This window comes from Chiloscyllium punctatum, chromosome 44, assembly GCF_047496795.1.
Source record: "Chiloscyllium punctatum isolate Juve2018m chromosome 44, sChiPun1.3, whole genome shotgun sequence".
NCBI classification, from domain to species: Eukaryota; Metazoa; Chordata; class Chondrichthyes; order Orectolobiformes; family Hemiscylliidae; genus Chiloscyllium; species Chiloscyllium punctatum.
Genome location: NC_092782.1, coordinates 39,352,723 through 39,369,960, shown reverse-complemented (window position 1 = coordinate 39,369,960; position 17,238 = coordinate 39,352,723). Strand labels below are relative to the sequence as shown.

General features: G+C 38.3%; 1 protein-coding gene across 1 annotated transcript in view; it reads left to right on the top strand.

The window, feature by feature from the left end:
* Positions 1–17,238, top strand: part of LOC140466901 (reelin-like) — a 371,462-nt gene that overhangs the window by 137,556 nt on the left and 216,668 nt on the right. The window contains exons 6-8 of the mRNA XM_072562696.1: positions 4,470–4,548; positions 7,558–7,654; positions 13,152–13,203. Of these exons, the coding sequence (XP_072418797.1) occupies positions 4,470–4,548; positions 7,558–7,654; positions 13,152–13,203 (228 nt within the window). The remainder of the gene's footprint in view (positions 1–4,469; positions 4,549–7,557; positions 7,655–13,151; positions 13,204–17,238) is intronic.

Sequence of the window (17,238 nt, the reverse complement as noted above, 5' to 3'; positions counted from 1 at the left end):
ATCAGCAGGGATGAGGAGCAGGAGGCAGGTCTCTGAAAACCATTGCCCTGCCATTGTTACTGACTACACCCCACCTCCTTCAAAAGGAAATCACTTATTCACTGTTCAGCTCCTCAAAGCTTCATAGATTGAGCATCCAATGACCATCTCTGGGTCCTAGTGGCTGCCACTATCTAATTGGCTGGCAGCCTCAGGCAGGTTAGGTTTTCACTGGTGATGCTAGATTAGAGTGGTGCTAGAAAAGCACAGCAGGCCGGCAGTTTTTTAGTGAGCCTCCTTCATTGGTGATGCTCCTGATTGAACAAAATGTTGGGCAGTCAGAACTTTTAATACCAAATTGCTGCTGGATCCAGCGGTCTTTCTCCTTGGAGGGGCCTGGGAATTAACATGGATGTCACCTGCCACAGCAATTGATGCTCAGAGCACTAAATCCCAACTAATCCTAACATTGAATGGACTGGGTGTCATGAGAGGAGAATTCCTTTTGTGTTTTAGTAATCTCTGGATCCATTATAAATGGAAGTAGGTACACCAAGTACTATTTTAATTTGGAGAGAAATATGACTCCATCCTGACAAGTTATAAACTGCTTCAATGTTGTATATTTAATATAGTATTTAACCAGACCATACAATAGCATATAAGTTGAAGCTTTTTTGATTTTTTAAAAATCCTGTAGCCTTGAGATCCTTTCTGGAAGCAATATAAGACATTGTCTTCAAAGCGTATAATATTTTTTGACATGTGACTGACTGATACACAAGCCCCAATTTTGTAAGGCTCCATTCTATCAGCGTCATTTTGTACAATCATTATTTCTGCTTTGCTGCCCTTGCAATAGGAAATAACAAATAGCTGCAAAAATTGAGGTTGCATGTAAGATGGTTGGGATCATGGGACTTACAGATATTACTTACAAATTGCTGTATAAAGAGAACCACATCATCAGATCTAAAGATATATCTGCACCGTGCACATTGGCTCCTGAACAATGGTCAATATGTTTGATAATGCCACTCCTACACATGTATGTCAGTGAAATATGTTGTCCATACCTCTGTTTCACTGTGGGTGTACTAATTGAGCTCTATCTGATTTAAAGTCAGCTTTTCCCATTGACGTCAAGTTCATCACAACATGTTCAATGTGACCCAATCCATCCAGGCCATTGTAATGGCTATGTATCAGATAGACCAGTCTTCAGTACATCCCTATATCAAACATGTGAACTTCTGAAAGCTGACAATGAGAGGTTAGGCAGGGAGCTTTCATATCTTCATGCTGTAGCATCAACAGCTAAACTTCTCCTCTCAGAAACACAATCCAAAGTCCAGTTTAAGCACTCTGACCCCTCCTTCTGTTTGACCATAATGTTCTTTCCCACACTTACTGGCACCAGTTCCCGGGTACTGACCTCATTAATGGCTAAACATCTGATATCAGGTTAAACATCCTGTTTTCCTGTCATGTGGAAGAGCCTGTCGAATCATTTGAACAAGAACTAACTTGCAATTAAGAATCAAAACAGAAATTACTGGAAAAGCTCAGCAGGTCTGGCAGCATCTGTGAAGAGAAATCAGAGTTAACGCTTAGGGTCCAGTGACCCTTCCTCAGAACCCTGAGATCTAAGGAAGGGCCACCGGACCTGAAAGGTGAACTCTGATTTTTCTTTACAGATGCTGCCAGACCTGCTGAGCTTTTCCAGCAATCTCTTGTTATTGTTTCTGATTTACAGCATCTGCAGTTCTTTCAGTCTTTTTTTAACCTGCAATTAACTTCAGGCCTGCCTCACAAACAAACAACAAGGAACAGGAACAATTTGTTCCTTTTATTTTAAACATAAGCAGCTGCCCACAGTTCCAAAGGTCATCTTCAGCTCACAGTTCACAGCTCTAAAACCAAAACCGATAAAAGAGTAAAATGAAAATAATGAAAATCAGCAAGGATTCTAAATGCATCCTTTTGCACTTATCTACCAAGCAGTGATATTCAGTGTTTCTATGAAACACTAAAGAGGAAGGAAAGTTCCATAATGTACTTTACTGTTTGCATAAAATTGAATTTATCTATTTCCTATACCCAATCTTCCTCTTAGTTATTCCTTCATCTTCCCAGTCTTTCAGTGGGAACATTATTTGTGCTGGAATGTGGTGCTTTGAGCCTGTGGTATGGTTATAAGTCTGAAGCTCTGGATGCACTAACTCCAAATGTCCAAGGAACAATTGGATCTGTGCGCAAGAACAATATAGCTGCCAGCATGTCACCTGACACCCTCTCAATCATATGTGGTATCTGGTTGCAGTGGGACGATGTGCGTCAACCTTGTAAGGAGGTCACCTGCTTTGTCCTTCACCAATCACACCACCGGTACTGAGCACCATAGCTGGAGCCCCAACTGGCTGGGTGGCAATAATTTATAAAATGTTAACAAAATAAATACAAACATAAGTTCTTTAACACTATACAAGAGCTATTTAAAAGAAACTCATTACAAATATCCAAAAGAAAGATTCCGACCCTTCACAGATATCCAAACCTCAGTAAACATTCATCTCTATCTCCAACACTGAAGCTTCTTGTTCAGTTGGCATGGCCTTAATTAGTTTCCTTTTTGGCAAAGTTCTGTGAATTCAATCAATGCTATTCTTTTTAATTAATGTCTCTCCTTGAGACCTTACATGGGCTTCCTAAACTAATGTTTTCCGCAACATGGTAGGATGTCTTCCTTTCTGACAACTCCATAATCTTCTCCCTATGGAATTTTCTTCTAAGCAACTCAGGACATTTTCCTTTCTACCCTGAATGTTCCGGAGACTGCTAAATTTCTTGCACGTCTGTTGCTAAGAACATTTTCCGTCCAAATGAACCTATATCTCTTTGAGTTGCAAAACTCCAGTCAGCAAATACCTTAGCAATTATCCCCCATGGACTTGCTTGTTATATACCTAACATCACATCGTATCTTGGAAATTCTGTCTTTAGCTCACTATTCAAAATGACCTTTTGACCTTTTAAAAAAAAAGAGACCTTCACAGTACTAAAAATAAATCCACTCTCCTCCAACTTAAAACTTAAGTTTCCATGTGCTAATAATATACTGTGAGGCTTCATTCCAGCAGCAACATGACGATGTTTAAGTTTTGATGGCAGTACTCAAAGAGTTTGTGCTCGGTCCCTTATTGCTGTTGCCGTCCTCTGTAAATGCCTGAGAAAATCCCACATGCACATTCATTCTTTACATTCGAACAAGTCCCTGGTAGTAACCTCAGAATGTGACATAGAACATTCCCAATCAAGAATAGTGATATCATATACGTAAGCAAAATGAAAAGAAAATTCATTTTTAAAACAATTCTTTGATATTTATCTGATCTCACAGCTCAAAAATGCTTCACCAGATGAGGCGCTGAATTAGCAACTACACTTGAACAGATGGTTTGGTGGGGGAAGTAGAAAAAATATCACATTGAGAGGATACTTTTCTGAGAATGAAACAAAGCAGATTGTTGTTGCAAAGTCAAGGAAGTTTAAATCTACATCTAGCAATATTGTACCATGAAACACTTAATATTAGAACTGGGAAGGTTCCAGATAACAACACCAACACACTTTGCATTCATGAACAATAAAATCACAAATATTCAAAAAATAACATTGCCTGGATATAAATAATTAACAAGACATTATTAATTATTTCATTGATTTGATTATTTGAATCCCAAAGCGATTTCTTTTCGACACTAACTTCCCTGCCTGTTTGAACTCTAGTAAATGCATAGAAGCAACTCTCAGCTTATGTTTAAGTATTTATGTTTAAAGGATAGACCGATCTTTAAAACTATTACATTGCTTAAGTAAAACTTTGTTGATATAATTATGTTGAGTATGAAGACTTGTAAATAAATAATCACAAGCATGGTATTCTGGTAACTCTTAAGAGACTATAAGCAGTACCATGCTCAATAAATGTTTTACAGGCATCAGGGGAGGGACTAAACAGCACAATTGGATGCTAATGAGGGCTTGCAGCAGTGTATAATAATATGCTAAAATATAACCTACATCCCTTGGCACACTGCAAATTTTAATGGACCTTAGTCATTTTCAACACCCATGTGGCAATATGCTTTGGAGTTACTACTAGCATTCATTTAGATTTTAAAGAAATAAAACAAAAACAAACTAATGCTGCCATGGCGATGAAAAATGTACAAACCTCAATTGCTAAGATTTGCATGCATCCTGTCCTTGAAAGAACTGGCTTTGAATAGAGGCCAAACAGAGGCAAGGCTAACTCTCCAGAGCATTGCACTTAATATAAATTGTATGATGATAAATCATGTTTTCTCTTAATAAAAAAAATTGAAGGAGTTCTTCAGACATTGTCAGACAAGCTCAGATTTTCTTTTTTCAGAACAAATTACTTCATGATAGATTGTTTATTAATAATACTTAATTTCATTTCTTAGCTGAAATCCACAGTGCAAGTGTGATTCTGCGGGATGACTTTGATTCATATCCACAACTGGAACTGAATCCAGACATCTGGTAAGTGCTTAATTTCAGTAATTTGGAGGGGAACCGAAGGTCTTATTATCAATATCATTATTTTGACACTTGTTACGAAGCAGAGTCCATCTGTTGTGAATGCTAGTGGGCACTCAGCCAACTAAAATATTGAAATCAGAAATTGTCAGGTTTGTTCTGTGTGTGCCAACTCCTTACCTTCCATTTATATAGTGACCTTACTGCAATATGCATCCTCTAGCTACTTCACAGATGTGGAGCAGATGCCAAACAAAAGAAACAACCAAACACACAGATGAAAAGTTAGTTTTAAATGAAGCTTTTAAAGCAACGGCAGAAGTTAGCAATATGAACAGGTATTAGACGGAAGTTCCAGGAAACAGGACAGAAATCTAACTGGATTAGTAATCCAAGGGCCCAGGTTAATACTTTGGTTTGAATCCCGCCATGACAGCTGGTGGAATTTGAATTCAATTAATAAATCTGCAATAGTCTCAGTGATGGTGACCATGATAATCACCACTGATTGTTGTGAAAGTCCATCTGGTTCACTAATGCCCTTGAGGGAACAAAATTTCTTATCCTATCTGGTCAGCTCTACATGCAAATCTAGACTGACAGCAATGTGGTTGACTCTTAATTGCCATCTGATGTGGCATAGAAAGCCACTTAGCTGAAGGGAACTTAGGAATGGGCAATAAATGTTGACTGAGCCAGTAATGCCTGCATTTTACAAGAACGCAAAAAAAACCTGATGCTAAATGTCACCAATGATTGCACAAAGTGGACAGAAGATGCTCTCACTCCATGCACAAGTGAAGGTTTTCATCCTTAATGCAATTGCCAAGATCTTCAGATTCACAGAAGTGTGTGCAGCCTTTGCAGGGGTAAGCATACATAGAAGCAAACTATGGAGAAATATCATTTTTCATTCTTCAGTATTTTTGAACCTACATTTGCTCAAGGCTCATCTCGCATAAAACTGAAACAGCCACATTTGGAATTCTCCTAACGTTTTACTTCTAGCTGAAACACAAAATGCCTCTCATATTTTCTCCTTGAGTATATTGTCTTTTTTTTCTTAATTTTTTCTCTCTCTATTCTCCACTTCTTCTGTTTCTCTGCTTTGCTTCTTTTTCCCTCTCCCTTTACTTCCTTGTTAGTCCTATCCTGGAGAGAGATTTGGCTGCTCGTGTGAAATGTTAATGGGTTACAAAAAAATGCCATTGAGAAACCTGCTTCTAAAGAATGTTCCTTATATCAGAATATTTAGTCATTCTGTAATAGATCATTTATCTCAAAATGTGGACATGTGAACATTATTTAATTGTTTGAGCCCAATAGATCAAATACTTGAGGACCTAATTTTATTAATTCCAAGGATGTGCATGTTATTGGCTGGGTCAGCCTTTATTCACCATCCCTAATTGCTCTTGGGAAGACAATAGTGACCTGTCTTCTTGAACCCTAAAGTTCATTTGGACTCACGGCCCTTGTTCAGATAAATCCTAGCAAGCCGTATCAGCAAATATTGTAGGATTAATGATGAAGGGGTGTAGTTTCTTAGTCTGATCATATAGTACATAACAGTTGCGCAGTGAGATTGGCATGGCTTGTTCAGATTGACTGAGTTCTATTCTGAACAATTCAAGTATTCCCAAATGGGGAGTGACTTTCAACAGAAGAAGAGCAGAAAACAGTTGGTGACATCTCAGTCCTCAAATTGTAATGGTAGGTAGAATATATTTGACTCCTTAAAATATTACATCTGCACAATTCTGGAGATGATCACAATTAGTTCTCTTAGAATTCCATTATGATGCCTGGATGTTCACACCACCACAGCTGTTCTGTTTACTGAGGATAAAAAGTTCAACATTTTTTATATCAATTTAGTCACAGTTTCTATTTGAACTCAGATAGGAATAAATATTTGTAGCCACATATAATGATGCATCAATCACGAATTTGTGCATAAATGCCTTTTCAGCCAACCATCTTACCTCACAAATCAACTCCTTAATATGGTAGCTTCCTGCTTAACATTGATAGAGTTTCTGATAAAACATTTGTCCCCTTATTAATAAACCCCGTGTCTCTAATGTGGATGTTACTTCATTTTAAAACATGCTTTTAACTTGTCCTTCAGTGACACTCCTCCTAGCTGAAAAAGATAAGGTGTAAAATTCCAAATACAGGAAATAGAAAATATTGGAAGCATACAAGAGGTTAGTGAATATCTGAAGAGAAAGACAGTTAATGTTTCAAGTATAACACTTGCTCAGAAATGTTCTTTCTGATTGAATTGTTCGGTAGGAATCTGGCTTTCCCCATCTATCTTCATTTTTTAAAACATGTTTGGGGGGGTTACGGATGTTGAGACCAGCATGTATTGCCTATCCCTAATTACTCTTGTGAAGGTGGGATGAACCACGTTCTTAAACCACTGCATCCATGATTTGAGCAAGTTTTTTTAATGTTAAGGATTCAGCATTTTGTAGGGTTTTTAAACAAAGTTTTGATTCTGTACTGTTTTTACTTCCTGTAGTTGATTTAGTTGGCAGTCTGCTAAGCCAGAGTTTGAAGTTAATGGCTTTTAGTCCCAATGCACACTTGAGCCCACAATCCAGGAATGACACCATTTGGCAGTAATTATAAGACTGCTTCATTGTCAAAAGTGCCATTTTCAAACAAGATGTTAAACCAAAGCCCTCACAGTCTCCTCAGTTGCATTTAAAGTAATCCCACAGCATTATATTTCTCTTAACCAAAGTCAGCAGAAACAGTTTATGTGGTTGTTTGATCATTTGCTGATTGTGGGATCTTCTTGAATGCATCAGACTGTCACATTTGCCTGTAATCAATGTCTGTGGTTCAAAAGCAATTAATTGGCTGTCAAGTTCTGAGGATATGAAAGGTGCTACCTAAATGCAAATTATTTCTTTCACTTTGTCTTTAATCATTTAAGGTCAATGTAATCCTCTTGCCTGTATGAATTAAAGTATTCTTGCTTTGTCTGATTTCTTTAAGGTTTGAATGCAGCCACTGCGTGGTAGGGAATCAGTGTGGTATCATTATGCATGGCAATGCGATTACATTCTGCGAGCCATATGGTCCACGAGAACTGGTAAATTGCTTTTAAATGTGAAGAGTTTACTTTATGGAATTATAGCTGATTGATTTATACTTTCTGCAATTAACTATGACATAAAATGATGCTTTTATTGTGAAAGGAGATGTCATTAACTGTGTGCATATTTCTCAAGTATTAATTTACACTCATTGGCTGGAACTCCATTCTGGTCCATTCAGAGTCCAGAACTGGCCCTGCAAGGCAGAGTGTAACCCAACCAGAAGGTCCAAGATAACTTGAAATTAGGCCTGTCAATCTCACTTTAATGATTTCGCCATGATGTGATTGCCTGTCACATTTCCACAGATTGTTTTACCATTCCATCAAATGGCCAGATGAAGTTGTAGTGGTAATGTCACTGCACTGTAATCCAGAATCCAGCTCTGGAGATATGGGTTTGAATCCCATCATTGCAACTGAATGGGATTTAAATTTAGTTAACAAATCTGGATTTGAAAGCTTCAACCATTGTAATGGTCACCAGACAACCATTGCTGATTGTCATAAAAACCCATCTGCTTCACTAATGTGCTTCAAGGAAGTAAATTTGCTATCCCTACCTGATCTGACCTACGTCTGACTCCAGACCCAAGGGTTGACACCTTTCCATCTCCACGTCCCAGGAAAGAATAAAAAGAAGATACGGGCGATTGGTAAAATATCCACAGAAATGCTGTATAACTGCAAATCATTAATCCATTCTCCCTTGGCTATTTCTGGTCATCGTGACAAACATAAAGAAAATCATTGTCTCATCTTCACTAAGACAATGTTTGCACAATGAACAGACTGAAAATGTTATTTATTCCTCAAAATATTATCATGTTTGAGATTCTAACTAACCTGCTTTGTTGTCTGGTAGAAAACATTCAGTGCGGTATTAAAATACCTCCATTATTAGTAGCAAATTATACAAATAAAAACAGGATTGATCTCTGGATTCACCAAAATGATAGTCATGAATGTGTGAATCATACTTAAAATTTATAGATAAGATCTGATTTTTCTAGTTTTTAATTCAATGTTTGGATCCCAGACTATTTACAGTCAGGACAGGTCCATTTAGATTACCAGTAATCCGATTCTACCTCAAAAGATCTGTACTTTAACCCTTTCTTGAATAAAGAGCTTTGTCAATTCTTGGAGAAGAGGTAGTTGAAGTCTCCTTTCAAATGTCTTTAGTAAAGTGACAGCCACATAGAATAATCACAGGAAAGATTGAAATAAGATTGTAAAATCATATGATTTAAGCTGCTTTTTAAAGAAAATAGCTCATATTTTCATTTTTATACAAAATAATGTACATAGTTCTGGTCAGCTCTTGATTATGGGGGCTCATTAATAAATTACTAACTGTGTGCCTCCATATCTTGGCTGTATCTACAGACCAAGGAGGTCTTTACATTGCCATACTCTGTGGCTGATTCTGAGGAAACTCTGTACCATCTGATGTACGCAGGAAGGACTAAATGGGAAGGGCAATTCCTTTAAATAAAACAAATTTCAGTTTATTTTTCAAAGCAGGAATAATGGTCAGTCATTCATATGTTTAATTGAATATGAGATGGAGTATTCTGTACTGAAAGGACTGACTGTTTTGGTATGCAAGTTGACACTTTTCTTTCAAATGTCTTAAAGTACTTCAACATGTGATATGAAAACAGATGTCAAAATTTGGATAGAACCAGCAACTCAAAACTGGGCAAACCTGAAGCATTTTGGGTCATTAGCAACAGAATTGTATTTAACTGTGATCTAGAACCTCATGACCTGGTATATTCCCTATGCAATCATTAGCATCAAGCTGGGGGAATTGCCCTTGGTTCAATGAAGAGTGCAGGAGAGAATGCCAGAAGCAACCCCAGACATACCTATAGATGACGTGTCAACAAGACAACTTGCATGCCAAAAAAGGAAACAGCATGCAATAACAGAGCTAAGTGAACTTGCAACTAGTTGATCAGATCTAAGTTCTGTAGTCTTGTCACATGCAAACTCCAATGATAGTGGACGATAAAACAACCAGAAGGAGGAGGAGGCTGTGATCCCTCTTTTTCAATGGTAAAGGAGCCTGACATATCATTGTAAAAGACAAGGCTGAAGTATTTTCATCAATCTTTAGCAAAAATGTCAAAATGGTTGATCCATTTCATAGATGTCAGTCTTCAGCCAATTTGATTCATTTCAGGTGATATTAAGAAACAGCTGAAGGCTTTGGGCCCTGATAATATTCCAGCAATAGCAGTGTTGATTTGTGCTCCAGAACCTCTCTAGTCAAGCTGTTCTGGTCCAGCTTCAGTACTGGTACTAATCCAGCAATATCCAAAATTGTTCATATATACCCTGTCTGCCAAAAGCAGGACAAATCCAAACTGGCTAATTCCCAATCCATCAGTCTGCCCTCAATTATCAGCAATGTGCTGGAAAGGATCATTAACAGTGCTATTAAATCGCAATTGCTCAGTGGTAACCTGTTCACTGACACTCAGTTTGGGTCCTGCCAATATCTTCAGCTCCTGAACTCATTATACTTGGGCAAAACAAAGACAGAAAAATGCAATAGAAGAGGTACAGAGGTGAGGTGAGAATGACTGCCCTTGATATCAAGCCAGCGTTTGATCAAATGTGGCATTAAGGAGCCCTTGCAAAGCTGGAATCGATGGAATTCAGAAGGCAAACCTCTCCATTGATTGGATTCCTACCTGGCACAAAGGAAGGTAGTTGTGGTTGTTGGAGACCAGTTGTCACCACCCCAGGAAATCTCTACAGGAGTTCCTCTGGATAATGTCCTAGGCCCAACCATCTTCAACTGCTTCATCAATGACCTTTATAATGTTCAGCACCAGTTGGAGGCTAGAAATACTGCAACTCCTATTTTTGATTTACTGCTGATTTCTGAGATGAAATAAACAATACCAATGAGAATCCTGGGAAATGGGGTAAGGCCACCGTCACTTCATCCTGGGCCTGCCAACTGAAGGATAACCCTCCCCCATTGGGGGAGGCAGCAACCCCACTTATGGTAGTGTATAAGACAGAGAACCTTGTAATGGGAACATCTCTCTCTCTCTCTCTCTTCAGGCTCCACAATTGCAGCTTGAACTCCCACTGTCAGTAACAGCCTCTCCAAAATCTCTAGGTGCCTGATCTTGCTGCTTCCTCCTTGTGGCCAGGACTTCCTGACCAGCAGCAAGAATGCTGGCTGAAGGAATGTGTGGAGTTTGCACATTCTCCCTGTGTCTGTGTGGGTTTTCTCTGGGTCTCTGGTTTCCTCATCCAGTCCAAAGACATGCAGGTTAGGTGGAATGGCCATACTAAATTGCCCCACGGTATCCAGGAATATGCAGGCTAGGTGGATTAACCATGGGATTACAGGGTTACATAGATAGAGTTGGGGATTGGTCTGGGTGGGTTGCTCTTTGGAGGGTTGGTGTGAATTTGATGGGCTGAATGGCCTGCTTCCACACAGTAAGGAATCTATGATGGTTCTATGATATAAATTAGGAGCAGAACTATTGCCATTCGATCCCTTGACCCTGCTCTGTCATTCAGTAAGACCATGACTGATCTGTTTGCATTTCAAATTACACATTCCAACCTACTCTCGATAATGTCTGATTCCTGACACTAATTAAAATCTTATCTACTCTCAAAATATTCAAGGACACTGCGTTTTGAGGTAGGGAATTCCAAAATTGCATAACCCTCAATAAGAGAAAAAAGTCCCCTCAGCTTTGGCCTAAGAGGGTGACCCTTAAAACAGTGAACCCTATTTGTGAACTCATCCACAACAGGAAACATCCTTTCTATATGCAATTTGTCATGACCATTCAGGATTTTATATATTTCATTCAGATTGCTCCTCATTCTTTTAGACTACAGTGAAAACAAGCCCATTCAATGTAACTTTGCTTCATAAGACAACACACTCATACCAGAGACTGAGTAGATCCATTTTTTGAACATGAAAAGATCCTCAGCCCTTGAAACTGGGATATGTTCTAGGTGGTTTGGTGAAGTCCCAACCCACCTCTTGACCAGCACTGAAACCGTTCCAAAGGGAAAAATCAAACCCAATGACTTTAGGAGGAGAGATGAGAAAAAGGTAAAAAAAAAGACAGCAAAGGAAAGTAGCAAAAGTCAAAATTGAGAACTCCAGTGGTTTATAATGTCCATTTGTGGAGTAATAAGATGTGTTATAAAGAGAGAAATGTCTTTTTCTAATCCCACAGTATTGTGCCTCTAATGAGTTGCTCAAAACTCATCAGTCTTTTTCCTCCTGTTAAGTTAGCTAGAGCCATGTTAAGACTCTGATCTTGTCTTACAGAACTGTAAGGTCACTCTGCACAAGGTTGAAACCATGCTCAAATGCTCAAGCTTGCTCATCGTTAAAGATCTCCTCTCTCCAACAGCTGTTGACTATATCAAGTTAGATGGGCTTGGGCAGCTGCAATCAAATTATGAATGGACACAGGATTTTGTGCACAAAATTTCCCTCACTGTTCCCATAGTACAGCTATTACAGAACAAAACAACAGCATGCAGAATATTGATGATCAATCAGTCATCAGCATTTCAGTACAATCTGGATTGTGAGTCATCCAATTTATCTGGTGAATGGTATCTATTTCAAATGATAAGTGAAACGCTTGCACAGCCTTTGGAGTGGATGGATGAAAAGCATCATAGATACACATTGCTAACTAATTGACTATTAATGCCTGGCTTAATTTTTCAGTTATACACAGTTCATGTTCCCAGCTGTCAGCAATAAGTCAATCTCCTTTGCGAATGATATTTCAACATTCAGTAACTATTTCTACAAATGCTGCTGCATTAATTTCTTCTTTAAATATTTAAACTCTCCTTTTGACTTTGTTTATAACTAGTGTTTTTAACGAGGATTTTTCAACTGAAAAGTAAATTTAATGACTGTAATCCTAATGATCAATCAGCAATTTTCCAGGAGAGACTTGGATTATACGATAAAGAAATATCAAAGTGAGCATAGTACACTTTGAGCTTGAATCTCAGAAATAATTGTTACCTTGTAAAGTACTTACTGGCTTGGTTGAAGGAATTGGATCAATCCCAGATTTGACAGAAAGTTGAAAAATTTGGGTTTGAGGTAAAGAAAAGATGAAAAGTTCTGAAAACAGGATCTGGACGGTAGAGTAGACCACAGGGACTGCATCCCTTTTTATGATTCCTACATCCCCCATTTGAAATTTGTTACAGGTTCACCTTCAGTCTTAAGTACAATTCTAATGGTTTGAGTTGGAGTTCTGATTCATACAAAGGACTTCTTTAATTAGCTCGATGTTGACACCACAAAGCGCCATATTCCACTTTGAAAGCTTAGCTTCTTCCAGCGGATATAATGGTTCCATTTGATGTGACATCAGCCAAAGAGCATTCTAATTCAATTTTTTTCAGCAGTTTAAATCAAGATATGTTATTTTGTAATTCCCTTGCTGTGTTTTTCTTGTAGACCACTGTTATGCTTAATACAACAACAGCATCTGTTCTTCAGTTCTCTATTGGTAAGTGATATTAATCTTTTCTTCACTTATCCCACCCAACCAACATTGAAATAAAAATCTTTGGGATGAAGTAGGAGCTTTCACTTCAAATGAAAAGTATACATATTGCAATTTGCTTAACCTATCGAAGACAAATTTAATGTTGTTTTAGGATATATTCCAGAGAGATAACAATTAAGTTCTTGTATTAATTATCTAACACACTTAAAGAATGAGTACTTGCATTTATGTAGCACCTCACAATGTGCAAACATTTTACATCCCATGAAGGATTAGTGAAGTGCATACACTGTTCTAATGCAGGAAACACAGCAGGTGGTTTATACAAAGCAAGGTCCCTTAATCCACAATTTGATGCTGATCACATATTTGTTTTATAATGTTTATTAAGAGATAAATGTTGTTCAGCACACTGAGAAGAAGTCCCTGTTCTTCAATGCATATTTGGAGTGTTAGCCAAGTTTCTTGTGCTCAAATCCCTGGAGGGATATGCATTCTGACTTATAGGTGAGAGTGATACCAACTGAACTACAGCTGACAGATATAAGTTATAAATGTTTTTGTGAAAATTTCTCATACTTGTAATAGCATTTTATTTTAATCTTTTCCAAATCAAGTTTTTCTCAATTCAGAAGCAGTTTTACTTTACCATGATGTGGATCATATAAACACTTGAATGAAAGGCAGGAGTAGGCCATTTGCTCCTTGAGCCTGTTTCACATAATCTAGCTCAGCCTTGAAAATATTTAATAACCCTTTTCTGAAGCTCTTCTGATGTGGTTCAAGCTAGCCCAAGCAGGAAGAGTACCCAAGTCCAACTCAGTTCAAAGTATGGTATGGAAGCTAGACCACAAGGAGTTCACCTTCAGAGACAGTTGGCAGGTTTGATTCAAGACCAGGCCAACAATTAAGTGGGGAGGATGACAGCAATGACAGATCATTGGTTGCAAAATGATCTCACCCATGAACTGAATGAGATCCAACAAAAAGACATTATTTCCACAGATGAAACTAGATTATTTCACCATTTTTTTGCTAGGCCACTCTTTGATGTTTAATGGTGGAAAGAAGATCAAGGAACATACCACTACTATGGTGTATGCAAACATGGATGGCACTAAAACACGACAGATATATGCCCAATGCATATTGCTGGCCTGAAATCAATGTTCTTCATGCCTCCCAATGTCAGGCTTCAGTAAATGGATCAGGGGTGCTCAGGAAGCAGCTGATTTCTAAAGTTATGGAGGCCATTTTGATGCTGTAGGAGGTGTGGAAGATGGTAGTGGGAGCAATAATTGCAAACTGCTTACATCACACTCAGTTTAAACAGGTTATATGACTACAAAAGACAATGAGAATGAGGAAGAACTAAGGTGAAGCCAAAGACAAGACACTAGCACAGGGTTCAGAAGCCAGAGAACCATTATTGTTACAGCAAAGGAATACAAAATTCAGTACTTCACAACACAGTTCACACTGCCATTGGGTGATGAACATATGAATGAATGTAATCACCTCCAGATACCCCTAATCTAATTCATCCCAAGTTTCAGTTTTGCTGGATGCCTGCTGGAGATGTGTTGAGAGGCAGGACCCTCAAAGAACTTGAAGGCATTGAAGTTTAAAACAGTGATTTTTTTCATTTCACTTTTTCCACCTGTTTATTTCCATTTACATGCTGAATTGATTTACTTAAGTGAAGAATCATGCTAAAGGTTAATATAAGTACAACTTGTTGTTTCAACAGTTGTCATTCATTTGCTGTACAGTCCAGTGATGCAATAATTGATGTAAGGCTATATAAGAATAAAAATACATTGCTCATTCACATTAAGCTATTGGATTCAGTTTTATATGCTAAGTTGTTAATGTAAAAGCATAATTTTTTTTGCTATGGTAAAAATGTTAAAGATTACATTAGTAAATTAAAGTGCTGCAGAAGGGTATTTTGTGATGGTAATAGATTGGGACATGTTATAATGTATTGAGTTCTTCAACTCTTAATATGTTCATAGCTTTTAGGGACTGTGTCCAAACAAAATATTTTGAATATCAACTTCTCATGAATAAGATTGTATTTACTTGTATTTTCTTGTGAAGAGCAGAGGAGCAAATCAGATATAATTTGGACTTGGTCCTTTATTCCAGCTGCAGTTCAAATTTCTAATGAGCTACAGCTTTAAATATAATTATTTGAAATGTGATCCATGTACAAAAGCAATGACTTGCCAATGTACAGGATGTCTTTTTATTAAGGTGTTTAATACTTGAAGAGCTGAGAGCTCTTTTTCATTTACTGTTTGTTTCCTTCAGGTGAATGATGTTGTTTGTAACAGTGGGGAAGACAGACAATTGTTTCTTTCTGTCTGGTAATGGAGTGCTCCTCTTCTGCTGATTGATGGGTTGCTCTGGAGATTAACCAAATAAAGCTTAATCTCACTTACTTGGAATGATTTTACAAATCCTTTCATGTTGATATTTTTAAGCTGTTTTTGTTTAAATTGGTTTTGCTTTCTGTGGAGTAGAGACTGGCTGCCAGGTTTGCATTTCCCCACAGTTGTTGGGTAACCTGCTACTGTCACTCCAGCCTTGGGAGCCTGCCGCTGTCCAGGCTTCTCCTCAAAGATTGCCCGCTAGGTCCCGAAACTGGCCTGTATGGGTTCCCAATGCTATGATCAGACTCACAAACGAAAATTTGGCCCCTTCTTTCTATTCAGACTTGATCCTGCTGTGCACCATTCTTTGATCAAAGGAAAGGTCTGTGATTTCCCACCTAGCCATGCCCATTAGCTAATGGAACCTCTCTTTCCCAGTTGTTATGCATCACTTGAAACAGAGCTCTGTGCCTAACAAGTTAAATAGGAATTTCAGGTCTAAAATGAAATATTGTTCATGTGACAGTGATCATACCCTTAAATGCCAGAACCTCAATTTGACATTGAAGTGCAATCAAATAAGGGATTGTGTCCAAATATCTGAGAAAGGACAGGTTTCACATAAACTGTTCCATCATCTACTCGTAAAGGGAAACATAACAAACGTTGCAAATTAAAAATAATACATAAAACATTTGTGTTCTTTTTAATATGCCATTGGGCTTACATCATCACAATGTATTTTATGTTTTAGGGTGTGGTCATGAGTCATGACTACATAGCTCAAGCATTTCACCCCCTGGAGTCTTGTTCAAGTGAGAACAGAACAATTTATCAAAGGAGCATTTGGAAAAAAAAGAAACAGATAGTAATTTCAAAGTGTTGTGTCAAAGCATATAGTTCTTGCAGAAATCAGTTGCTGTCAGAAAGCTGTGGTGAATGTGTGTTTGGTTACATCTGAGACCACCATCACTTAATATTAATAGGAATTACAATGGTAAATAGACAATAGGTGCAGGAGTAGGCCATTCTGCCCTTCGAGCCAGCACCACCATTCATTATGATCATGGCTGATCATCCACAATCAGTATCCTGTTCCTGCCTTATCCCCATAACCCTTGATTCCACTATCCTTAAGAGCTCTATCCAACTCTTTCTTGAAAGTATTCAGAGACTTGGCCTCCACAACCTTCTGGGGCAGAGCATTCCATACACCCACCACTCTCTGGGTGAAGAAGTTTCTCCTCAACTCTATTCTAAGTGGCCTACCCCTTATTTTTAAACTGTATCCTCTGGTTCGGGACTCACCCATCAGCGGAAACATGCTTCCTGCCTCCAGAGTGTCCAATCCTTTAATAATCTTATACGTCTCAATCAGATCCCCTCTCAGCCTTCTAAACTCAAGCGTGTACAAGCCCAGTCCCTCCAATCTTTCAGCGTAAGATAGTCCCGCCATTCCGGGAATTGACCTCGTGAACCTACACTGCACTCCCTCAATAGCCAGAATGTCTTTCCTCAAATTTGGAGACCAAAACTACGCACAATATTCCAGGTGCGGTCTCACCATGGCCCTGTACAGCTGTAGAAGGACCTCTTTGCTTCTATACTCAATTCCTCTTGTTATGAAGGCCAGCATGCTATTAGCTTTCTTCACTGC